Source organism: Globicephala melas, chromosome 10 (assembly GCF_963455315.2).
Source record: "Globicephala melas chromosome 10, mGloMel1.2, whole genome shotgun sequence".
NCBI lineage: Eukaryota > Metazoa > Chordata > Mammalia > Artiodactyla > Delphinidae > Globicephala > Globicephala melas.
The window spans coordinates 101,790,859-101,817,588 of record NC_083323.1 but is presented as its reverse complement, the minus strand read 5'-3'; the positions used below and the strand labels follow the sequence as shown (position 1 = coordinate 101,817,588).

The 26,730-nt window shown below is 44.9% G+C and overlaps 2 protein-coding genes across 4 annotated transcripts in view; one reads left to right on the top strand and one right to left on the bottom strand.

Annotated features, from left to right (window-relative positions):
• Positions 1–25,531, bottom strand: part of CECR2 (CECR2 histone acetyl-lysine reader) — a 154,455-nt gene extending 128,924 nt beyond the window's left edge. For all 3 annotated transcript variants that reach the window (XR_009565572.1, XM_030834844.2, XM_030834845.2), the window contains exon 1: positions 25,376–25,531. Coding sequence is in view for 2 of the 3 variants with exons in the window: in XM_030834844.2 (XP_030690704.1) it covers positions 25,376–25,501 (126 nt within the window). In the remaining variant the exon portion in view is untranslated. The remainder of the gene's footprint in view (positions 1–25,375) is intronic.
• Positions 14,977–15,364, top strand: LOC115841114 (large ribosomal subunit protein eL42-like). Its single transcript, XM_030834846.3, has one exon. The coding sequence runs from the start codon at positions 15,000–15,002 to the stop codon at positions 15,318–15,320; it is 321 nt and encodes a 106-aa protein (XP_030690706.1). The 5' UTR covers positions 14,977–14,999; the 3' UTR covers positions 15,321–15,364.
• Positions 25,532–26,730: the final 1,199 nt, after the last annotated feature.

The window sequence follows — 26,730 nt, the reverse complement described above, 5'->3', positions numbered from 1 at the left end:
AGCCCCTCTTTAAAACAAGGATTTCAAAATGAAGTGACCTGCAAGAAGTAGGACATTCCAAAGGGCCTCCTAGGGGATGGGAAAGAAGAAGCGTTGGGAGGTGGTGGTCTCTGGCTACCTTAACCTCATTCAGCACCATTCAGCTACTTTCCACCTCACCATCCACAGAGAACACCCGCTTCCACCTACTCCAGCACATCTCTGTGGCTGCCTGTCACTGAGCTCTCCACTTCCCACATACCTTCCTTTGCTTTTTATAATACAAATCTCTTTTCCTCAGTCACTCAACCTGAGTTTGGCATAAAAATTGAGGGTAATCCTAAAGATTACACTGCAACTACATTCAAGGGGAAAAGATCTAGATTTTTAAACTTCAAAGAAGTTAATATATTTTTAGAAAAAATGTGTAAATCAAACACAAATAAAAGATCATCTGGCACTTCCCTGGTGGCACAGTGGTGAAGAATCTACCTGCCAATGCAGGGGACACGGGTTCAAGCCCTGGTCCGGGAACACCCCATGTGCCGCAGAGCAGCTAAGCCCGTGTGCCACAACTACTGAGCCTGCGCTCTAGAGCCTGCAGACCGCAACTACTGAGCCCACACTCCGCAACTACTGAAGCCCGCACGCTCTAGGGTCCGCGTGCTGCAACTACTGAGCCCAGGTGCTGCAACTACCGAAGCCCACATGCCTAGAGCCCGTGCTCCACAACAAAGAGTAGCCCCCGCTCAACGCAACTAGAGAAAGTCTGCACACAGCAAGGAAGACCCAACTCAGCCAAAAATAAATAAGATTTAAAAAAAAAAGTTGCTCGCCTACATTTAGAAATAAATAAAATGTCATCTAATACCTAAGCACACTAAAATGTGCTTATTCTAGACATCATCCCTGTAGGTACAAAGAAGTAGTAGACACTGTCAGTGCCCTCAGGAAGTTTAAAGGAAAATGAGGAAGCTCAGACAAATGTGGAGCCCAAATCTGACTTATAGACTTTTTTTAAAAAAATAATACTGTTTTAGAACTTAATATAAAATATATCCAAATATAATGTTAACTTGAGAATTACAATAAGCCAAATAACGAAAAAGTAATTATCACATGAGCATCAGCATGCCAGCATTAAATTTAAAGACATGCTTCAAGAACGTATCTCTTGAATCTGAAGATTTCTGGACAAAATTCAGAAAGGATGAAATTATACTAAAATATATTTACTTTAGTAAAATCCACCGTTTCCATCCATGGTATACTCATTCCTCAGTGTACTTCTGCTGACCCTCCTACCCAGATCACCACTTACCTCTCGCATCATCCAAGCCCTAAGCCTTCTGCAGAAGTAGAAGGCCCGGAACACAGAACCATAAAATGTTAGAGCTGAAAGACAACTTGCCTCACCTAAAGATGAAAAAACTGAGGTCCAGAGAATGAAAGAGACCTGCCAAGGTCCCAAAGCTAAAACTTGGAGCGAGGGACAGGGCCCAACCTGGTGGTCCACCGCCTGAGCCTTCTACTATACCACCTAACAAGGCTTCCTCGTTTTCTACCCCTGCTGAGTTAGACCAGCTCACATCTCTGAGCCCAAAGCTTCTCATGCTTTAAGGGGCACAGGAACCACCTGGCAGCTTTATCTAAATTCAGAGTCTGACACAGTAAACAGAGGGTGAGGCCTCAGATTCTGCAAGTCTAACAAGCTTCCGAGCAATGCTGATGCTGCCAGTCTGAGCATCACAGATGGAAGAGAAAGACCTCACAGCATTTGATTCGATCCTATCCAATTTAGGCTTATTACTTACTGTACAATTTAGGACTCCCAAATCTACAGTAAATCTCCCTAAGCCTCAGTCTTCTCATAAAAATATTGTTTTGTAAGGACCAGATGATATAATTCATATATTAATTTGTAATTCTTGGCACTTACTGAATTTTTGGTGAATAATAATAGCTAATCTGAGTACAACTTTTTAAGTTGGCACTATTCAGGTATTTGACTTGTTTTAAGGCACTTAATTCCCACATGAATTCAATGAGTAGGCACTATTATTCCCATTTTTAAAGATGAAAAAACCGGGTGTGAGAGCAGTCCATGTCAATGTACAATGTCACACAGGTACGGAGCAGGGTAACAGGAAACAAACCCAGGCTGGTTCCACAACCTGTTTCTTAACCACCTCACTCTCCATAAACGTCAACTGTTATTTTCCTCCTGATCTCCAAATCCCCATTTACAATTTCTACCACACATCTCTACTTTAAGGTTGCATGTAAGCCCAGCCTCAGCGTGCCCCACACTTACTACCTTCACCCCAGACCCAATCCTCGTCTCAATGAGTAACGACATGCAGGCAGTCCCCAAACCAGAATTCTAGAACTCATAGAAGACAAGAGATTCTTCCCCTGTCAGACCCTGCACTCCCCTCCTCATAGCACAGTTCTGACATGCCCCACATTATCCTGATGTAAAATTCATAGATAATAAAGCCTTCCTACATCCATCATTTTTAGGAATGTGACTGTTCTGAACCAAGAGAAGGTTATACTGTTCTGTTTGGAACATTGCTGAGAGTTTTTCACCATTTCAGAACATCCTATATCATATCTTACTCATCACTGGTCATATATAACATAATTGATATATTACCTCAACTGTAATCAAGAGGAGACACAAAATGAAATATGTCATAAAATACATTTCAGAATGTAAATGCTTAAGCATGGACTCACTACAAGACACAACAGTCAGTCAATTGTTAAAACAGAACCCAAAGGTAAGAACACAGACCGACATACAGCTGTAGTGTAAGCAATTCAACTATGACCGATGATGAGTAAGATATGATATAGGATGTCCCGAAATGGTGAAAAACTCTCAGCAATGTTCCAAACAAAACACTATAAGCTTCTCTTGGTTCAGAACAGTCGCATTCCGGGACTTCCCTGGTGGTCCAGTGGGTAAGACTGCACTCCCAATGCAGGGGGCCCGGGTTCATCCCTGGTCAGGGAACTAGATCCTGCATGCCGCAGCTAAGAGTCCATATGCTGCAACGAAGATCCAGTGCAGCCAAAATAAATAAATACTTAAAAAAAAAAGAACGGTCACATTCCTAAAACTTTTGATAATTGTTAAAACACTGAAAAAATTATCTTGTGTTTACATATAAAACGGAAGTTTGGATTTAGATTCCAATTTTTTTCTTCACCTACGTGAACGCTCTTAACCTGGGGGTTAAGTCCTCATTGTGGGGATGTCCTGAGCCCTGTATGACATCTAGGACGCCGCCCCCATCCACGAAACACCAGTACTGCCTTCAGATCTCTGGGACCAAAAATGCCTCCACATATTCCCGGAACACTCCCTGGGGATGACGTGGCACCGTGGGTGGGACTGGGACCGCTGTGCTAGATATTCAGCCACTATCCAACCGTCTCCAACCCTCATATGCAGCCTCACTCGATCTAGAGTTCAGGTCCCGTCAGCTCTCACCTAGGCCACTGCCACAGCCTGGTAATGTGTCTTTCTGGTTCCAATTTGCTCATTCTATATTGAGAACAACTTTTTACTCTCCATTCAATCAACAAATACTTACTGCACACAGATTATATGCCAGACCTGCTCTAAACACTAGATCACATCATTCTCCCCTGCTCAAACTATAATAGTTCATCACCTACGGCAATTTTCAAACAGTGCTCCATTTTTATCTGTTTTATATATTGAGTTCCTGCATAAGATTTCCTTTTAACAAAGTGATTCACAGCTTTAAAAGTTTGAAAACCCCAACCTTCAGGATAAAACCAAATAATCTTCCTATCTAACCATCGCCTCAGCACTAACCTAAGCCTCACCTCCTGCACCCCCATCCACCGTGCAAAGATGGTCCTACAATACTCATATTCCCTCCCCTCTCTGGCACACTGTCTCTCTTCCGTGCTTCCACACAGGCTGTCACCCCTGCCAAATGACCCTCTCTCTATACCTACCCACCTGCTGACTCTGCAGCCAGCCTTCCAGGCTCTGGGGAAGCTGTGAAACCTTCCCAATTCCCCTCGACAGGCTCAACTATTAGCTTTTTTTTTTTTTTTTTAAAGCTACTAGCTTCTGCTGTATTGTGCACACTTCCATTTTAACAAACATCTTATTGTACTACAACAGTCTGTTTGAACATCTATCTCTGTAATACCTCCAACTAGCTCTTCAATTTTGTGGGCAGTGACTACATCTTTTGCCTCACTTTCTGGTACCTGTCAGTGTACAGAGCTATCCTCTCAAGGGTAACTTGATTGAGTGATGTTAGTAGGTTTCTCTTCTTCTCAATCAAAAAGATAAATTTCCTTACCCAAGTGATCAAAATAAGTATCACTAACAGTAAACAACTTGAAACTATGCAGCTTCTGATGTGAAACAGTATGTACCCCACAACACATATGAAGTAGTCTTAACAAAAATGTTTACCTTGAATCTAATCTTGAGTTAACAGAAAAATCTAAAACACGGAATATTCTATAAGACAACTGACCGAGACTCTTCAATGGGTACGAAAAGCAAAAAGTCAAGGGACTACTCTAGATGAAAAGGAATTAAATCATATCCAGGTGCAAAGCATGAAACCTTAACCAAAACCAAACCAACGATGAAGGATATTTTTGTGATGGGGGCAGGGTGAGGGTCTGAATATTAGATTAGATAATGTTATGAAATATTATTAAGTAATATCATGAAACAGTTTTTAATTTTCCTTAGGAGTATTAATAGTATTGTGGTTGTACAGGAGAACATTCTTATTTTTATACTATTCTTAGGCAATGTATGCTGAAGTATTTAAGAGTGAAAGATCATGATGTATGCATGACAAAAAAGTGAATATTTGTGTTTATATATAGTGTGTATACACACATACAGAGAGAGAGAGAGGGAAAGAGAAAAGAGAAACAAATGTGGAAAATGATAACTGTTGAATCTAAATGAACACTGGGTGTTAATTGTACCATTCTTTCAAATTTTCTGTAGGTCTGAAATCTTTCAAAATAAAAACTAAATTAAAAAATAAATTCACATAATCAAGTGATTTGTCTACACAACATCAAAATAATGGACTTACTGATTCCTCTTCTCCACTGAACAGACTTTTTGACGTAATTCAAGAACATTCTAATCTAAGCTTCAGATGAAGTGTTTAATCTATACACTGAAAACACCACAGCCAGGGACTTCCCTGGTGGTCCAGTGGCTAAGACTCCTTGCTCCCAATGCAGGGGGCCTGGGTTCGATCCCTGGTCAGGGAACTAGATCCTGCACGCCACAATGAAGACCCAACACAGCCAAATAAATGATATTAAAAAAACAAACAAAAAAAAAAACACCACAGCCACACAATGAAGTACAGGCTCCAAACCTCAAACTCTCCGAGGCTGCAAGACCTCTGCTTCTAGTTCCTGCTTCTCTTTCATGTCCTGGTTCTGTATTAACTGCTCACGTGGACAGTCAGTCAGAAGAACTAGTCATCTCACTCAATGCTGCCATTAACTAGCCAAGTAACCTTGGGCGAGCTACTTAGTCCACATTTTCGGGTGTGCATCACTCACTTGAGGGACGACCACCAAATTACCTTCTGGCTCTGAGGTCTTGAACCCAGTCTTACTTTCTTAACTGACATTTTCATAATCACAGATTCATTTGCAGTTCTAAGAAATAATACAGAGAAACTTGTGCACTTTGCTCACTTTCCTCCAGCGCTAACATTCTCCACAACTATAGCATTACCACCAGGGTATGGCAGTGATTTCAATACCATCCACTGATCTTTTTCCAATTTCTCCAGTTTTACTTGTACTAATCTGCATATGAGTGCGCATTCACAACTTTTTATCCCATTAATCATTAAGGACTGGAGGAAGCGACTGTAAAATAAGCAAACTGATTGCTTCTGCTTCGTAAATTATCTTGTACCAACTATTTCAATAATCTACTCTTTATTTTCATCATCAAATTCCTTCCTTCAGAGGAAAGCTAACACGCACGATGCCAATGCTTCTGCAGCACCACTGCAGCCAACTTTTGAGGAAAATCCCCTTTCAACAACCTAGAAGGAAGATTTGTCTTTTCCAACACAGAATGATTCTCTATGCTGCAGAATTAAGCTGGAAAAAGAAATCAGAACTTTACTTCTAAGGATTAGTCCTCTAGACTGTCCCAGACAAAACGGTTCCATGCAAATAGAGAAATACCACTTACTTCTTAGAAATTAAATGAAGAGCAATAAAAATACTTCTCATACACTATCAACAAAACATGTAAAAAGCAACTATAAAACCTCTAGAAGAAAACACAGAAGAAATTCTTGGTGATCTTAGGTTAGGCTATGATTTCTTAAATATGATGCCAAAAGCATGATCCAAAAAAGAAAAACTGGATAAATTTGGATTTCTCAAATTTAAAATGTTCTGCCATTCAAGAGACACTTTTGGGGGATTCCCTGGTGGCCTAGTGGTTAGGATTCCGGGCCTTCACAGCTGTGGCCCACGTTTAATCCCTGGTCAGAGAACTGAGATCCCGCAAGCCACAAGGTGCGGTCAAAAAAAAAAAGAGAGAGCGAGACACACTGTTAAAAAAGACAAGCCCTAGAATAGGAGAAAATATTTTCCCAGTGTGTATCTTACAAAGAACTTCTATTGCAAATAAATGAAGAACTCTCAAAACTCAATATTAAGAAAACAACCCAAGTTTTCAAATGGGCAACAGATTTTAAAAGATACTTCTCCAAAGTATTAAGGATGGCAAATAAGCACATGGAAAAACTCTCAGTACAATTAGTCATGAGATCAATGTAAATTCAAAACACAATGAGATAGCAGTACACACCTATTAGAACAGCTTTCAGAACAACACTGACAGTAACAAACACTGGATGCAGAGGAACTGAGAGGCTCACACACTGCTGGGGGAAACACCAGAAACTGCCAGACTGTTCCCCAAAGTGAACCGCGTATCTACCAGGACTCAACAACCCTCCTCCTAGGTATTCAGGCTAACAGCTGTGTGTGAATGCTCAGGCAACTTTATGTGTGATCACCTGAACTAGAAACAGCTCCAACGTTCTTCTGCTGGTGAATGGATAACCAAACTAGTTTGCTCCAACACTGGATTATTTGGCAATAAAAGGAACGAAGCGCTGACACATGCCACAACAGGGACTAGCCTCAAATACACTCTGCCAAGTAAAAGACACCAAACTCAAAGGGCTGCATACTGTACGATTCCACTTATACGACAGCGTAAATGACTGCATTTCCTAGAGGAAATGGTCAATTACCAAGTGGCATAAGGAAAATTTCTTGCGGGATGAAGCTGTTCTATACCTTGATTGGGGTAGTGGTTATACAACTGTAAAAAGCCACAGAAATGTACACCAAACATGAGGGTGTTCATATATATAAATTATACATCAATTAAAATAATTTAAAAGGAAATTTGTTTGGAAAACAATTTGGCAGGTTCTTATAAAGTTAAATATACACTTACATACAACCCAGCAATTCACAGCTACGTATTTACTCAAGAGAACTGAGAACAAATAACCACACAAACACCTGTGATATATGTCTATGTGAATATACTCAGCACTTATATTCAGTTGTCAAACCTGGAAACAACCCAAATGTCCATCAATAGGAGAACAACAGGAAATTGGATAAGCTGCAGTACAGCCATACTATGGAATACTATTTAGCAGTGAAAAGATTAACCACTGAGACACACAACTATATGGATGCATCTTAAAATCATGCTGACTGAAAGAAGCCAGATACAAAGGAACACAGACTGTAAGATTATTTATGTGAAATTCTAGAAATGGCCAACTAATCTACAGTCACAGAAAGCAGACCAGTGACTGAGACCAAAGTGGGAGTCAACTGCCACAGGACACAAAGAAAATTTGGCGGGGACACAAATGTTCCATGCCTTTTTTTTTTTTTTTTAATTTATTTTTGGCCGCGCTACACAGCTTGCGGGATCTTATTCCCTGACCAGGGATGGAACCTGAACGCACGCCCTCGGCAGTGAAAGCACAGAGTCCTAACCACTGGACCACCAGGGAATTCCCCCAAAATGTTTGTGGTTTTTTTTTTTTTAATAGATTTATTTATTTTTGGCTGCATTGGGTCTTCGTTGCTGCGCGCGGGCTTTCTCTAGTTGCTGCGAGCTGGAGCTACTCTTTGTTGCGGTGTACGGGCTTCTCATTGTGTTGACTTCTCTTGCTACAGAGCACAGGCTCTAGGTGCGCAGGCTTCAGTAGTTGTGGCTCGAGGGCTCTAGAGCGCAGTAGTTGTGACGTACAGGCTTAGTTGCTCCACGGCATGTGGGATCTTCCCGGACCAGGGCTCGAACCTGTGTCCCCTGCATTGGCAGGAGGATTCTTAACCACTGCGCCACCAGGGAAGCACCTCCCCCCGCAAAATGTTCTATATCTTGATTGGAGTAGTGGTTGTTACAAGGGTGCATGCGTTGGTCAAAACTCAAACTACACATTTTAAAAAGGTGCAACTTCACTGTATTTAAATTAGAATTAATAAAATTGATTTAAAAACACAATGTTAATGAACAATCTGAAAATGAAAACAATTCCACTCACAAATACCATCAAAAAGAAAATATTTCAGAATATATTTAACAAAAGCACAAAAACTTACACTCAGAAAACTGTAAAACATTGTTCAAAGAAATTAAAAATGGGAAAACACCCCATGTTCATGGATTAGAAGACTTATTGTTAAAATGGCAATACCCCCTACACTGATCAACAGATTCAACCAAATCCTTATCAAAATCCCAGCGGCTATCCTCGCAGAAACTGACAAGCCGATTCTAAAGGGACCTGGTGTAGCCAAAACAATCCTGAAAAAGAACAGAGGACCCACACTCCTGAATTTCAACACTCACTACAAACCATCATTAATCAAGACAGTGTTAGTACTCGCACAAGGACAGATGTATAGATCAGTGAAACAATTCAGGGTCTAGAAATAAACCTATATATATATCCATGGTCAACTGATGTTTGACAAGGGTGCCAAGACACTTTGATGGGGAAAGAACAGTCTTTTCAACAAATGGTGCTGGGCAGCTGGACAGCCACCTGAGAAAGAATGAAGTTGAACCCTTACCTCACGTCATAAGTAAAAATTAATGCAAAGTGGATCAAAGACCAAAATACTATAAAACTATGCTACATGTTATAAAACTCTCAGAAGAAAACATGGGGTATAATCTTCATGACCTTGGATTTAGCAAAGGATTCTTAGATATGACACCAAAAGCATGAGCAACAAAAGAAAAAATAGATCAATTTCAAGTTTTTGTTCTTCAGGGAATTCCCTGGCAGCCCAGTGGTTAGGACGGGCGCTTTCACTGCCGGGGCCTGGGTTCAACCCCTGGTTGGGGAACCAAGATCCTGCAAGCCACGTGGCGCGGCCAAAAAGAAAAATTGAAAAAATTTTGGGGAAAAAAAAAAAACTTTGTTCTTCAAAGGACACCATTAAGAAAGTAAAGACGACCCACAGAATGGGAGAAAATATTTGCAGATCATATATCTGATAAGGGACTTATGTCTAGGATATATAAAGAACTCTGATAACTCCACAATAAGCAGACAGCCCAATTTTAAGATGGGCAAAGATTCTGAATACATATTTCTCCAAGAAAGATACATAAATGGCCAATAAGCAAATGAAAAGACTCTCAACACCATTAGTCATCAGGGAAATGCACATCAAGACCACATCGAGATACTACTTCACACTAACCAGATGGCTAGACTCAAGGAGTCAGATAACAAGAATGTGGAGAAACTGGAACCCTCATATACTGCCGGTAGAAACAGAAAATGGTACAGCCTCTTTGGTAAACAGGCAGTTTCTCAAATGATTAAACACAGTTACCATATGACCCAGCAACTCCACTCCTGGGTATATACCCAAGAGAACTGAAAACGTGTCTGCACACAAAAAAGTACACCAATGTTCACAGCAGCACTGTTCATAAAGCCAAAGATGGAAACAACCTAAATATCCATCAACAGGTAAATATAGCACCACATATCCATGCAATGGGATGTTATCATTCAGCCATGAAAAGGAATGAAGCACTCATCTACAACATGGATGAGCCTTGAAAAAATGATGCTGAGTGAAAAAAGCCAGTCACAGAAGACCCTATACTGTATGATCCCATTCATTATGAAAACTCAGAAGAGGGTATCTATAGAAACAGAAAGTAGATTAGTGGTTGCTCGTGGCTGGGGAGGGAGATGGGACATAGAGGTGGTAACAGCAAAGGGTATGGGTTCGTTCTGAGGTACTGAAAATGTTCTAAAATTGACTGTGGTGATGGCTGTACCCATCTATGAATACACTAAAACCAAAATTATACTCTTTAAGTGGGTGAATTGTATGGAATATGAATTATGTCTCTATAAAGCTATTAAAAACCTGTACTCAGCAATCACTTTAATCCACGTAAGCATGTGACTGATTTTCTTTTTACAATTTTATTGCCTTTTGACTTCAAAATAAGTAAATGAGCAATCTCACTAACATATCTTTATTATTTAATTCCTTTCTTCCAAATGATTCTGTTAAAACATTATCATAATTCAAAATCTAAAATGAGAACTTCCTAGTGGTCCAGTGGTTAAGACTCGACGTTTCCACTGCAGGTGGCACAGGTTGAGCCCTGGTAGAAGATCCCACGTCTCGCAAAAAAAAAAACTAAAAGGAGAAAAAAACCTTAATGATAATAGTTACCAGGTGTAGAAATCTGTGTGTGCCAGGCCCTCCTATGCCTCAGCTCATTTGAATCTCAGCATAACCCTATGGAATAAGCCAGTAACTTGCCAACGAAGAAGCTGAGGCTCAGAGAGGCAGCTTGCCCACACCTTAAGCACAGCCTGGACTGGAGCCAGTATTATTCCAATGAACTCTCTTTTTTCCTTATTATTTCACCTAATATACTTGCAGCTTGAAATTTAAATCATTTTACCAATTTTTCCTTATTACTAAGATAAATGGGTTGGCTTCAACCTGCTTAAAAACTATCCGCCTGGGACTTCCCTGGTTGTGCAGTGGTTAAGAATCCGCCTGCCAATGCAGGGGACACGGGTTCAAACCCTGGTCCGGGAAGATCCCACATGCCACGGAGCAACTAAGCCTGTGTGGCACAACTACTGAGCCTGCACTCTAGAGCCCGCGAGCCACAACTCCTGAGGCTGCGTGCCACAACTACTGAAGCCCACGCGCCTAGAGCCCGTGCTCGGCAACAAGAGAAGCCACTGTAATAAGAAGCCCGTGCACTGCAACCAAGAGTAGTCCCCGCTCACTCCAACTAGAGGAAGCCCGCGCGCAGCAACCAAGACCCAATGCAGTCAAAAATGAATGAATGAAAAATTTAAAAAAAAAAACAACCCCCTAACAACCAAACAAATGTGTGATCCGGGATAGAGGTGAGGGACAACATCTCTAAAAGTCACTGTGGGGACAAGTGAGGATGTCTGGATATGGATGTTATTACAAAATTATTGTTAATTTTCTTAAATGTGAACATGCTGATGTGGTCATGTGGGAGAGTGTCCCTATTTTTATGAAGCACATGGCAAAGTATTTTGGGGGGGAGGGAAGTAACATCACATTGCCAACTTACTGTCTAATGGTTCAACAAAAAAGGGACTTCCCTGGTGGTGCCGTGGTTGAGAGTCCACCTGCCAATGCAGGGGACACGGGTTCGAGCCCTGGTCCGGGAAGATCCCACGTGCTGTGGAGCAACTAAGCCCATGCGCCACAACTATTGAGCCTGCGCTCTAGAGTCCGTGGGCCACAACTACTGAAGCCCGCGCACCTAGAGCCCGTGCTCTGCAACGAGAAGCCACCGCAATGAGCAGCCCACGCACCGCAACGAAGAGTAGCCCCAGCTCGCCACAACTAGAGAAAGCCCACGCGCAGCAACGAAGCCCCAACACAGCCAAAAATAAATTAATTAATTAAAAATAAGTAAATAAATCAAAATTTAAAAGAAAAGAAAACATAAAGCTAATGTGGTAAAATGTTACCAACCGGTGAATCTAAAGAAAAGGTATGCAGGGCTCACCTCTATTTGTCTTCAAACTTCACTGTATGTTTGAAACTTCTCAAAGTATAAAGAAAAAATAAGATCTGAAGCTTTAAAAAATTATTTCACTTTGTGAAAATTACTATATCAAATGCTTATTCATTTAGATGAAATTTCCAAGAAAAAAAATGTATAAAATTATACTCTTATCAGACACCAGAAACAGTTTTGAATCAAACACTTAAAATCTGTGAATGAAAACTATGAATGCCAACTTATAAATGTAAAAAGAATGATGTAATTTGAAAATAACTATTTGGCAACTATGATGTACTGATTGACTCAGGCAAAGAAGCATGCAAGGATTAAAATGGGTGAAATTTTGATGAGAAACAGGATGTTTACATAGCCTCTCCCCACCAGCTATGTACTAATTATAAGAGAAAACCAGTAACTTCACAGAGGAGAGAGCTGGCAGACACCACCTCAAACCATGCAATGAAAGTTAATAATAACCATCACCATGGGACCAAGTGACATCACGTGACTCCTGATATGATGCCCTAAGGACACACCACTTCTTTAGTACACCTGCCAAAACACAGAACCTGAATCTCATCATGAGAGTGCATACAACAAACCCAAATTGAGGGACTGTCTCAATTCCAAAAGGTCAAGGTTATGAAAGACAAAAACTGAAAAACCACTCTAGGCTAACGGAGCCGAAAGAGACCCGATAGTTAAATGCAACACATGATCCTAGATTGAAAACCCTAGCCAGCAAAATAATTTCTAAAATAACACTGTATTTAAAATCATAAAAATATGTAAATTATACATTAATATTTTGGGGTCAGCTGACAATATGATATACTATTATCTAGAAATTTTATTCAGTATTAATTCCCTGATTTTGATAATTATACTATGGTTATGTAAGAAAATGTCTGTATTTTTAAGGCATAAAAACACAGAAGTGTTTAGGAGTAAGGGGTATCATGTCTGCAACTTACTGTCAGGGAACAGACCGGTGGTTCCCAGAAGCAGGGGTGGGTGTAATGGGTAAAGGGGGTAAACAGGCACAAACCTCCATTTATAAAATACGTAAGTCGTGGGGATGTAATGTACAGCATGGTGACCACGGTTAACAACACTGTACTGTACAAGCAAAAGTTGCTGAGAGTAGATCTTAAAAAGTTCTCATCACAAGAAAAGAAATTTGTAGCTATGTGCAGTGTGGGATGTTAACTAGACTTGCTGTGGTGATCAGTTCTTAACATATGCAAATACGGAATCATTATACTGTTCACCTGAAACTAATGTTGTATGTCAATTGTATCTCAATTTTAAAAAAGGATAGGTGGATGCATGAGAAACACCAAGCAGTGCCTGGAGTGCCCACAGTGGGCACCAAATTCATGTTAGCTTTTGTCATGAAATGCAAGATAAAAACTGACTATGAAGAAAATTCAAAACTTAAGACTTCGATTATAGAGGGTAATAAGAGAAGTCTAATGAACAAAAACACTAATTCTATCTTGGGAAGAAAACAATCTTTCTGTTCATGGCTGTTATGATAGTAAACAACTAAAAATAACCTCAATGCTCCACTGAGGATTGGTTAAATAAATCAGAGCATGAACGCTCCACAGCTATTAAAGTCATAACGTATGCTATGAAAGGGCATCCTGTGTCATGTAATATTGTTAACTGAATAAAACAGGATTCAGAAGTCTAAGTAAAAGTATGAGCCTACGTTTATAAAATATTTAATACACACACATGGAGAAAAGGGAGGGGGCAAGGAGTACAGAGTCCCTCAGATGCTTGGGGGTTCCTGCAGGATGGACACCAATGTGTTGGGGCTGGAGCCTTCCTATTAATTCCCCTAATGCTGGGTCTCTCTCCAGTTTCTGCTCCTTCACATGCAAGAATTTGGTTTGCATCGAGGCTTCTCACTGTGACTTTTTTTTTTTTTTTTTTTTTTTTGCGGTACGCAGGCCTCTCACTGTTGTGGCCTCTCCCGTTGCGGAGCACAGGCTCCGGATGCGCAGGCTCAGCGGCCATGGCTTATGGGCCCAGCTGCTCCGCGGCATGTGGGATCTTCCCAGACCGGGGCACGAACCCGTGTCCCCTGCATCGGCAGGCGGACTCTCAACCACTGCGCCACCAGGGAAGCCCTCACTGTGACCTTTTAACTGCTTTTCCACACTAACTTGATAACCCTCGTATTTCCTAGGTTACAATCCCAAGAATGGGAATTTGATTGATCCAGTTCATCTTTTCTTGCAAGATGTGTCAGATTACCAGCCAGGATATAGACTTACTTCAGCCAGGAGGAGGGAAAAGGGGCAAAGGGCAGGTGGAGCAGCCAGATAACCTCCAAAAATTTTTGTAGAGCTAGGTGGCAGATAAGACAAACAAACAAACAGAAGAACTACTCCTTTCTGTTGAGCTGTCACTTCCCCAGGTGTGGGGAACTGTGGTTAGAATGAAGCACCACATTGATACCTATCTTATTTGTACATAAACTCCCATTATGGAAGAATGAGTCCCATTAAGTAGTAGTCATACAAATCATTAAATACTTAACAGAGAAAAACTACAAACTGAAGAATTCCAAACAATCAATAGGTAAGCAAAAGTAAATCTAAAATTCTAATGATAAAAGGGGTACACTTCTGGGCCCAGATTTTCAGTTTCATTTTCCTATATAGGAAGCTAAAACAAGGAGCAACTGGCAATCCTAGGTGGGGTCACTACCACCCCACTCCCAACAATCAGAAGGGGATAGAAGAGTGAAGAGGACTGCTAGTATAAGACAGGGAGGAGAATTTGGAAACAAGCTGACTCTTCTTTAAAAAGCAGGGGATAGGCTTTCTGTGCCGATAGCGCTCTCGCAAACATGGTGAACGTTCCTAAAACCTCCCGGACTTTCTGTAAGAAGTGTGGCAAGCACCAACCCCACAAAGTGACACAGTACAAGAAGGGCAAGGATTCTCTGTATGCCCAGGGAAAGCGGCGTTATGACAGGAAGCAGAGTGGCTATGGTGGGCAGACTAAGCCGATTTTCCGGAAAAAGGCTAAAACTACAAAGAAGATTGTGCTGAGGCTTGAATGTGTTGAGCCCAACTGCAGATCTAAGAGAACGCTGGCTATTAAGAGATGCAAGCATTTTGAGCTGGGAGGAGATGAGAAGAGAAAGGGCCAAGTGATCCAGTTCTGAGCTTCATATTTTGTTTTGTTATGAAGGCAATAAACGTTTGAGATTGTCTTAAAAAAAAAAAAAAAAAAGCAGGGGATAGGCTGTCCTACAATTGACCTCTTCAGTACAGCACTAAAACATTAACCTAGGAGGAACTGGGGTTTCTTTTTATAATATTACATATTACTCGTGAAAAAGTTTTTCTAAAAAGTTCATTCTTGGGCTTCCCTGGTGGCTCAGTGGTTAAGAATCCGCCTGCCAATGCAGGAGACACGGGTTCAAGTCCTGGTCTAGGAAGATCACACATGCCGCGGACCAACTAAGCCCGTGTGGCACAACTACTGAGCCTGCACTCTTGAGCCCATGAGCTACAACTACTGAGCCCGTGTGCCACAACTACTGAAGCCCGCGCGCCTAGAGCCCATGCTCCGCAACAACAGAAGCCACCGCAATGAGAAGCCTGCACACCACAACGATGAGTAGCCCCAGCTCACCGCAACCAGAGAAAAGCCCGCGTGCGGCAACGAAGACCCAATGCAGCCAAAATAAATAAAATAAAATAAATATTTTTAAAAAGTTCATTCTTTTCCACCATTCTCTTAAGCCTCCTAGAGAGCTCTTTTCGTCTCTCATTCCAGGACAATGTAGTTTTAGCCTTTCCCTCTTCCTTTTCCCAACAGCCTTCTCTGAAGTCATCTCCAGCCTCTTCAAATCACCAACTCAACATACAATTGATTTTCAATTGTAATTTTCCTGTACTTCCCTGCATCACTCAGCAATGCAGACCTTGGAGCTATGCAAACCATCCTGTAACCACTCGCAGACCACTGCCTGAGCGCTTAAGGACACTGTCACTGAGCAGCATACCTGCCAGGATCCTCCAGACCACGTGTTATAGGACAGTCCACAGAGTTTTTTAAGTCACTGTGAGTACAGCATTCCATTACTTGCAGCCAAAAACATCCTTACCAGATACCACCCTCTCTATGCACCCAACACTGTCAGTCACCTAGTCGCACTATTCAAAGCCAGTGACGAAGGTCCTTTCCTGTTACCGCTACCTGCAGCATTTCACAACCACTCCACTCCTAGAGTTAAGCCCAGTTACCAATACCAGACTTAATCTAAAACATTTAGTACCCAGGACATTCTTAGTCTAAAACTTTGTTGTCATTCTTGCCCAAAACTTCACTGCCTGAATAAAAAAGATTAACACGGGGGCTTCCCTGTGGCGCAGTGGTTGAGAGTCCGCCTGCCGACGCAGGGGACACGGGTTCCTGCCCCGGTCCGGGAAGATCCCACATGCCGCGGAGCGGCTGGGCCCGTGAGCCATGGCCGCTGAGCCTGCGCGTCCGGAGCCTGTGCTCCGCAACAGGAGAGGCCACAACAGTGAGAGGCCCGCATACTGGAAAAAAAAAAAAAAAAAAGATTAACACGAGTGGGCCTGGCATTCCAGGCTTGCTGCAGCGTCCCACCTCCTGTCTGTCAACCTCATTTTTCACTAGCCCTCCAAATGAGAGAACTCTGATTGCAATGCGCTTACTCACTGTGACCCCCCCACTCCCAGCCCTGCCTTCCACAAGAAGCACGTCATTCATGAGCCCTGTGGCCTCTGAGCTCCTGCAGCCATCGCTGCCACCCAGCCATTCACCCTTTCCTCCCTCACAACATACTCTAATTCCCCAGGGCAGCAGAAGAGCCACCTGGTCCCATACCTCTGCAATTATTCTGGGGCCGTTAATGTTAATAAAGATGACAATAACAGACAGAAGGGAGACTGGGATTTTAGATTCCCCTTTTGTTTGTAATTCCACTATCACTTTGAAGGCTTGCATAGTACAGAAATCCAAGTAGAGTTATAGATAATGAAGAGGGCTCCATCACCAAAAGTGATGAAACTCTAGTGGTATAAGGACACAGGCATCCTCAACATTGTTTCTGAGAGACACGTTTTCCATTATGTTGTTAAAGCAGGCATCCAGCCTCCCTTACCGGATGTTGGGGACCGGGAGGGGAACGTTCTAACAACATGTGGGATACTAACCCAAATCATACCAGCCTAAGAGTGAAAAAAATTAAATCCCTTAATTATGGCACAAGTGAAATTTCTCTAAGTCACCTTCCCCCTATATAACAGTGTCCCCTAAGCAAAGAACTCCAGGACACCGATTATAAAAATTGTCTCCCACACCTAAAAGACTGCAAACACAACCTTCAGCGAAACAGAAGAAACACAATGGGAATGGGGGTGAGAAAAGATCTGCTAAAGAAGTAGGTCTGCTAATTTAACACATTTTCTGTCAAGCAAATCACCGTCCTCAGTGCACTGCTGCTGAAACAATGACGACTCAGGGAGGGGTGTTCATGAAAAGCAACTGGCCTGGAGAAAACACTCTCCACTCCAGCTGACCAATCACACCACTCTCAGCTGTAAGAACTTACTCCGTTCTCGGCAATTATTAACGGGAGTTGATTTGAAGGTTCAACATTAAAAACATGAAGAGTTTAGAGTAACCGTGGCTCCATCACTGCCTCTGTTTTCACTTAACTTGGGGGTTCATGGGGGGGCAAAGAAGGAGGCACAGTTTGTGGTGACACCATTCACACGTTCAGTCCAGGGGCCACACTCATGCAGCCAAGCCACCCGCGGAAAGCCGTAGCGGCTCGGCCGGGGGCCAAACCTGAAGTGACCATGACAGTGTGAGACGTACCAGAACACGACCATGTGCCTGGACCAGCCAAATGCCCATCTTCCAGTCCACGCGAGATCAGGACACGAAACTTTCCGTACATTTCTACATAAGCCGCACCCCGTTTCCCACGGGAGTGTGGATAACCTGCGTCACGGAGTCACTGCCGGGCAAGGTGGCGTAGGGGCCAGACCCCACACCGCCGGCCGCCGGGACTCCTGGGCGCCCGCGAGCCCGCAGCGTGTCCTGCACACGGCTCGGGCCGCCACCACGCAACCTTCGCTCCCGACCAAAACGAAGCCGCGTATGCACCCACGACGCGCGCGCGGTGCCACATGAGCGGAGACCCCACGGGAAGGCGAGCGCCCCGCGGAACAGTTACACACCTCTTACAGCCTGAGGGGCTGCATCCCGGCAGGCGGGCGCGCACACGCACGCACGCTAGCCCCCCTCCCGCTGCCGTCTCCGGTCCTGGGAGGCCCGAGGGAGGTCCCCGCTTCGTCCCTCAGGAGTCTCAGCGCCCTCTCCGCAACACCCCCCCCCCACCAATCCTCTTCCCCTAAACGACTCCAAGAAAAGAATTAACAAAGCATCTGTTTCCCAGATTTCTGACGTGCAGTTGCTGATGACGGCACACCAAGCACAGCTAACTCCCTTCAACCCTACACGTAAAAACATCACAGGTTCGCACCCAGGACGGGGACTCCCTGTAGGGAGGGGCCCCCGCCCGCCTCAGGGCCCGGGGTTCTTCGTGTGACCGCGGAGGGCGGACTCTGGGAGGCACCACGTCTTTGGGTGCACGCGGCCCCGCCACTCACGCGGCTGTAGTCCGGCCCCGAATGTCACAGCGCGAGGTTGGGAGAATCCTGAGCTTGGTACCACCATCCAACTACTCCTGTCTCGATCTAAGAACTACGGTAAAAAACCTTCCCGAGTTTTCCGGTATAAACTAGTATTTGTTAGAGGCTCCTGTAGAGAAGACATGATGAAAGGATCCAAGAAAGAGCCCAATGAAACAGGAAAATACAGGGAAGCAGAGTACAGATACCTGCAAAGTTTCACCGTCAAATGAGAGGCAAGCCCCAGGTCAGAACCTTCAACCGGTCTCCACTCAAAGTTATAAGTGTGAATGCTGTTCAATTTAAGTGAACAAACAGAAGCGAACTGAAAAGAACAGAATTCAAGACCTTCATCCTCCTTTATGAGTTCCTCATAATCTCAAAATACAAAATCTTAGTTTGAGGACCTCGAAGACAGTGAAAACATCAATTAAGCTACCCTCAAAGTAATGTATATGCAGACAAGATCTCCACAGAAAAACAAATTCATACAATCCACAAACACATCAAGTATGGATTTGCAGCTTTAGTTTGGTACAAAATTAATTTGTAAGACACGGACCCCAACACAGCTCATAACTTTGGTCCTAACCAGGGAGGTCGGTGACTTTCTGGATCAGATACCTGTGCCCTGCATGCTGAGAAACATCCGAAGGGAATCGTAGCACGCTGACAGAGGAAAAACCCAGGAATCACCTAGTCCACAATTGCCTTTTTATAGATTGGGGCATCTGAAACCAAGTGATCTGCCTAAGATCACAGCTCCAGTTAATGACAGAGGTGGGCCCACAGTCCAGGTTTTTGGCTCTCTCTGCTTGATCCCTTTTGAAAGTATTTTCAATTCCATCAACTAGATCTAAGCCCATCTAGTCAGAAGCTGTGCCCTCTGTCCCCGGGGCTCTGCCCACACCCACTTTTCACCTGACCCGCCCTGCACACTGGCGGGTTTCCCAGCACTCTGCCAGAGCCCCTCATGCTTACCGCCAGCCCAACACACCACAAGAATCCAGCACTCAGCTTCTCCTGATCGAAGGGCAGATAGGCGGTGGTACCAAATGCTGCCATGCTGCCAGGTCGTATTTTAGGCTTCCCCTCTGTGTTCCAGAAAATTAAGCAAGACCAAACTGAACTTCCGTGGTAGAGCAAGCCAGGTGCTAACATGGGCTGTCCTTCAGAGATGAGAGGTTATTACCCTTTCTACAACTGGAGAAGCTCCCAGTTTGAAGCTTTGAAGCTTCACATGCAGCCAAGTGAAGAAGAAGAGGACTTCCTCTTCAAGACACTGGTCTAAGCAGAAAAGGAGCCAGTGTTCACTTTGGGTTGAATGACACTCTGACGGAGCAGTCCCCTTTTTAGGGTTTCAAGATCTGCCCCTCTGGAATTCCCATCCTGTTCTTGGCCTTCCCTCCTCAGAGAAGGAGCACACCCTGAGTCTTAGAAGACATTTATCATCTGGTATTTTCCATTCAATACGTTACTCTGACAAACTACTAATTTTTCTTTTTTTGGCAGCGCCGCGCGGCATGCAGGATCTTAGTTCCCTGACCAGGGATCGAACCTGCACCCCCTGCAGTGGAAGCGCAGAGTCTTAACCACTGGACCGCCAGGGAAGTCCCACAAACTACTAGTTTTTAAATAATCTTAAATCCCCTATTTCCTTCAGTCCTGCTCAAATGCCATCTTCTCAATGAGGCCACCCACACCTAATCACCCTATTTTAAATTCCAACAACCTACCCCCTCAACTTGGCTCTCTCTATGCCAATTAGTTTATTATTATCTGTCTCCTTCCACTAAAGAAGGCAGGTATTTTTTTGTTATGTTCACATCTGTACCTCCAGCACCTAATAAACTGCATCTAGCACATAATGGATGCTCAATAATTATTTGCTGAAAGAAACAAATGAAATCATGAACTTGTCCCTCTGTATTCAGCAGAAGTTTTTGTTTTTCTTTTAATTATTTTATTTATTTATTTACTTTTGGCTGCGTTGGGTCTTCCTTGCTGTGCGTGGGCTTTCTCTAGTTGCAGAGAGCTGGGGCTACTCTTCATTGCGGTGTGCGGGCTTCTCATTGTGGTGGCTTATCTTGTTGCAGAGCACGGGCTCTAGGCACACAGGCTTCAGTAGTTGTGGCTTGGGGGCTCTAGAGCACAGGCTCAGTAGCTGTGACACACGGGCTTTGTTGCTCCGCAGCATGTGGGATCTTCCCGGACCAGGGCTCGAACCTGCATCCCCTGCACTGGCAGGCGGATTCTTAACCACTGCGCCAGCAGGGAAGTCCCAGCAGAAGTTTTAAAAAGGATCTTCTGTACCCCACGTTATTACGAACCAAAGAACTGTACATTTGCACTGTGGAATCTTGGCCATTACTTCTATGTCTAGCCCTTCATTTTATAGATGGTGAAAATTAAAGTAGAAGCAGTGCGATGTAGCAGCAGTAGCAAAGAATTTGGTATCAAAGAACCTGAGATCCAGGTGAGAGTCTGTGCCAAGAAACTTAGCCTCTCTAACCTTCCAATTTCCTCATCTGCAAAATTAAGATAATTCCTACCTCCCAGTGATGGTTAAGGATGGCTATGAATAAAATAACATTTGGAAAATGTACAAAGTACTATACAAGTGTCCTTTTTCATTAGGCTGTTTGACCTGCCGAAGGTCACAGACATAGTTAGGGGCAAAGCTAGTAATAAGAATTCAAGTTTCCTAACTCCTGGTCCAGGGCATCTTGTGTTGTGAAACTAGCCTTCTGGTTCCCCTACTCAAGGCCAACTTAAATCTTTCATCTAGTTTAAGGCCTTTTCACCTTCCTATGGTTGGAATCTCTTTCAAAATTTGATGGAAGTGACAAAGTACACATACGTACACCAACACAAAGTCTCCTATAACCCATCCTTGGGCCCCAGGCTCAGAGACCACTGATAGGCCTGATGTACTAATAAGTTACCCTCAGCAAGTTCTATCACTTATTTTCATGTTTAATAATTCATGCCTAGAGCTCTTGATTCAAGAGGCTGGATCCAAGGAAACACCAACAGGAACCCGAATTAAAGACACTGCCCCCAGATCATCATGCTGATGAGGTGAGGGACTTAACCCACATACAACCACAACCAGGAAGGCAAAGGATTCTGTACTCAAAGCAGGAAGCTCAAGAAAAAAAGTAGACAGGACCATCACATTATTTTCATCTTGCCGCTACTATATGAACCAGGTAATTCTACATGACCATTTTCAAAGAACCACCTGGAAGCCCCATGGTTGGTTTCTTCTCTAGAGAAAATATGCCCAAAATGTTTATGATGGGATTCCCCCTGCAACCCACCCTACACCCACCATGATTAACTCCAGACCAGATTACTGAAGATGGTCTATCGTCCCTTACCTTACTCTGGTTAAGTAAGACAAGCTACCACTGTAAAGATCACTTGGCTGGCGGGAAAAAAATTAGTACTAAATCTTTTTTTTTTCCCCTAATAAATTTACTTATTTATTTATTTTTGGCTGTGTTGGGTCTTCATTGCTGCACGCGGGCTTTCTCTAATTGTGGTGAGCAGGGGCTACTCTTTGTTGCAGTGTGCAGGCTTCTCATTGCAGTGGCTTCTCTAGTTGTGGAGCACGGGCTCTAGGCATGTGGGCTTCAGTAGCTGCAGCACGCGGGCTCAGTAGTTGTGGCTTATGGGCTCTAGAGCGCAGGCTCAGCAGTGGTGGCTTCCTGGCTTAGTTACTCCGCAGCATGTGGGATCTTCCCAGCCCAGGGCTCGAACCTGTGTCCCCTACACTGGCAGGCGGATTCTTAACCACTACACCACCAGGGAAGTTCCAGTACTAAATCTTTCGGGAGATCAATTCACCATTCTTCACTCTCGAATCAGGACAAAACATAACCAGCCTAACCCACTAGAATGTTAAACAATTACAGAACACTTGATATAAATGAAGTGGCTCTGAATTTGATAATTTTCTGAGGCAAAGAAGGTGTGCCATGAGCTTCTTTGGTAATCCATCCAGTTAAGCAGCTAGTTATAGATATTTCATAACACCAACTACTGAATTCAGTATCATTAATCTACTGTTGTCCAGCTACACCTCAATCTCCTCAACTGAAAAATTAAACCACCACTTAATCCAGGGCACAAAAACACGTGTGAGCATGTTTGGGAATTTCTAAATATGTTAACAGCTAACAGCTTTTATCCCTGAGTGGTGGGATACAATGTTAACAGTTAATAGCTTTTATCTCTGAGTGGTGGGATTATGGGTGATTTAAGTCTCTTACCTATATTTTATATAATGATTTTCAAGTCTTATATAATGATTATGCATTGTTTTTAAAATCAGAAATTTTTAACTTAAAGCATACCTACACATTCGCAGATTTTTGGTCTGATGATTACAGGACCCATACTTGGGGGGCAGCAACATACAAGTCCCTAAACATATCCCAAGAAACAAGAATCTGGTACGTTGACATCTAAGGAAATCCTGTACATTCAAGGCTAATTAACAGTAAAAAGGTTTTCTTACATGCAAAAATAAAAATATCCATGCTTTGGGGATCAGTTCTCTAAGTGGGAGGTCTTGACCTCTTGCAGAATTGCAGCATGAATGCTCCCAGACCTTCAGCTATCTAAGAGATTGCCTTGCTTTAGATAAATAGAAGCCAAGTCCTTGAAGATTCTGCTTCCTAAATTTTCTATAAATCCATGGGTTTACCTTGGTGGTCAAGGGTAAAATTAGTTCTTTCCCACAGCTGAAAACTGGTTTCCTAAAAAAGCTGATACCCAACTTCTACCACTTGGTATTATTCATCATTTCTATCTTTTAAAGTTGCAGTAAATTAAGATTTTATAGGGCCCTTGCAGCTGTCCAACTGAGCAGTAGTATTGTTTCTTGTTTGTTTGTTTTTAAGAAGGCTCTTCCAGTGCATCATAAACTCTAACCAAGGGATTGTTTGTCAAACTTTCAGGACAATAAACTATTAGATTAAAAAAAAATCACTTAAGCAAAATAAAAATAATTTACTTATTTAATTATACTTAGAGAATCAAAATTGACCATGTTCTCAGTGAATTCTGCGCTCACGGAGTCAAATTTGCTAGAAGCCTAAAAATTACTTTAAAATTTTTAATTTCTGACAATTACTGAAAACTTTAAGTTATTAAACTTTGCATTCATCAAAACACATGTGAAAAGGATTACAACAAGAACTGCAGAGGTAAAAGTCACTATCCTTAGGTATCCATCTAGGGAACAACATCTCCAAATTATAAACAGATACGGATAATTACCAAAATACGTACACGTTGGATTCCAAATATTCAATCGTGTCTTATATACTTCAAATAGCACACATTTTAACTACAACAACCACCAAAAAAGTGTCACTTCCAAGAAATACTGGGCTCCGAAGAGAAAACACTCATCTCAAGTGGCCCTGATTATTCACCTGTAACAACGATTTTTCATTTCTGTTATACACACAGATTGGACCTCTCAGATCAGGTTACATTGCCTTTAGGAATTCAAGCTGCTAATACTTAGAAACCACAGGTTCATTACTTAGAACATAAAACGTTATTTATAGATTACTCGACTTCTGTAACAACTTCGGGCAAGATTACTTTCTTCTATTTTTCCGTCAGTAAAATCGGAATACATGGATTTTTGCAAGATGAAATTTTTCCACAGTATTTTTAGACGGGGTTCTTAAACTCTAAACCCGTAATTCAGCAGCACCTCAGTCCTATTACGTTTCAGGGAGAAAATGGGGCAGGGGCAAGTTTAGCGGCACCACCACGGCATTGTCACCACAACACCTCCCACCGCAGCCACCATTTTGAGCAGCAGAATTAAAGTGCTGAGGATTTTCACCAACTAAAAGGAAACACGGGGTCCTCGGGACGGTTGGGGCACAAGTCCTGACGCTCGGCATTCCCTAATCTGTCGTTTCTCCTCCTCAGGCGGCGGGAGCCATCGTCCCGCTCACGTTTTTAGAAAAAGCCGTGCTCGTCCGAGTCACGTCCCAACTTTGAAAACGGCGTGCGGCGCCGAGCCCCCCGCACCCGGAGGCCGCCGCATTGTTGCCGCCCGCCCGCGCGCACCCTCCGCCGCCGGGCGCGCCTCCCTCGGGCGGCGGACCCACGGCCCCGCTCGCCCGCCCGGCCGCGCCGGTGCCGCACCTTTGTCCGGGGCCGCGGCACCGGCCGGCCGCGCGCGCTCGACCCCAGGCGGCCGGGGGAGGGGTCGGGGCGCCGGCCAGGGGCGCCCGCCCGCTGCCCGGCCCCACAAAGCCCGCCGTCCGCTCCCCCGGCCGCCCGGCCCCGCGCTGCGCTCGCAGGGACGCCGCCGGGAGTAACGGCCCAACTTTCCCCGCCGCCCGGTCCCCTCAGCCCGGACCCCGACCCCCGCCCTCCCGGGCCGCCCTGGGGCGCTCCCCGCCCTCAGACCCCCACTCAGCCCCTCAGACTCAGCCCCTCAGAGGTCCCCGCGCGCCCCCGCCCCCCAGAACCCCACCCGGGTTCCGACCCCCGACCCCGGCCCGCGCACCTCAATCTCGAAGTCCGGCAGGCTGAACGCCGTGCGGAAGAGCGAGCAGAAGTGCGCGATGGCCGGCACTTCCCACCACGAGCGCAGCTCGCCCAGCCCGGCCGCGCCGCCCTCCTCGGGGCGCATCTCCGGCAGCGCCGCCGCCTCCGCGCCCGCCGCCCGCCAGCTCCCGGCGCCGCTCCGGCCGAGCTACCGAGGCGGCTGCCCCGGGCCCATCGCGCCGCGGCCCGGCCGCCCAGCCCGCACAATGTCGCCGCGGCCCGCGGGGAACAGATGGGCCGGGGGCGGGCGGGGGCGGGGCTTCGGCACAACAACAACCCCGCCCCCGCCCCCGCCCGCCGCCCGCGGGCCGCGCACGGGCGGGGGAGGGGCGCCCGAGGGCCGGGAGGAGGGGCCGCGGACGAGCACCGCCCCCCGCCCCCGCCGGGCCCCGCCCCCACGTGGCTGGGGGTCGCGCCCCTCTGAGGCGGGCTGGCTAGAGGCGCCTCGTGGGGCTGCGCGCACGTGGGGCTGGGGCTGCGGTTGAGAGGGAAGGGCAAAAGGGGAAGGGGGGAGGGCGAGGGGGGCGGACCCCGCACGCGGGCAGAGCCCACGGGCCGCCTGGCCCCCGCCCCCGCCCTGCCGGCTGAGACTGCGCCTGAAGGCGCACGTGCGACGCCCGGGGACGCGCGGGGCGCTGCGGGCGCGTCCTGCCGGCCCGGGGGGCACCGGGCGCCCGCGCTCCAGTCCCGGCCCCGGCTCGGCCGCTCGGGGATCCGCGCGGGGACCTTCGGCCGCGGAACTCGCCCGGTGGCCGCGCTCAACTGGGGCGCTGTGGAGTGCGCCTCCGGATAATTCTCTCCCTCACTTTATTCCCGTCATTTTGGTAACCTGTTTTTATAAGGCGGCACTAAAAAAAAAAAAAACTTCAAATGTGTATTTAACTGTATCTTTCATGAAAGAAAATACTTCATCCAACACTGGCTCACTCCGCCTCCCCCCCCGCCCCCTGCTCCAAGCTTACGCAGTTCTGCTCTTCTATTACCTGGAACTATTGGCTGGTTTAAAATTCACCCTCAGATTCTACCGTGTGTTTTAATCTTTGACCAAAATGAGCCCATATCTAAACGCCCCCAGAAGCAGGGGCTGCATTTTTGTGTGTTGAACGCGCGGCTCCTCGGCAGATGCCCTGTTGACAGCTGAGGTGTGGGAAGGGTGACACCCTTGAATTAGACGTTTTCGGGACTTTCTTCCCCTGTACGTCTTCATTTCCCCACGGGTCAGCCTGACTTGCACACCTTTCCCTCTCTTTTGTGTAAGCTTCCTGCTTCCCTTCACGTTTGTTTCTAATCCATTACCTCCTGCCTCTGCTTCCC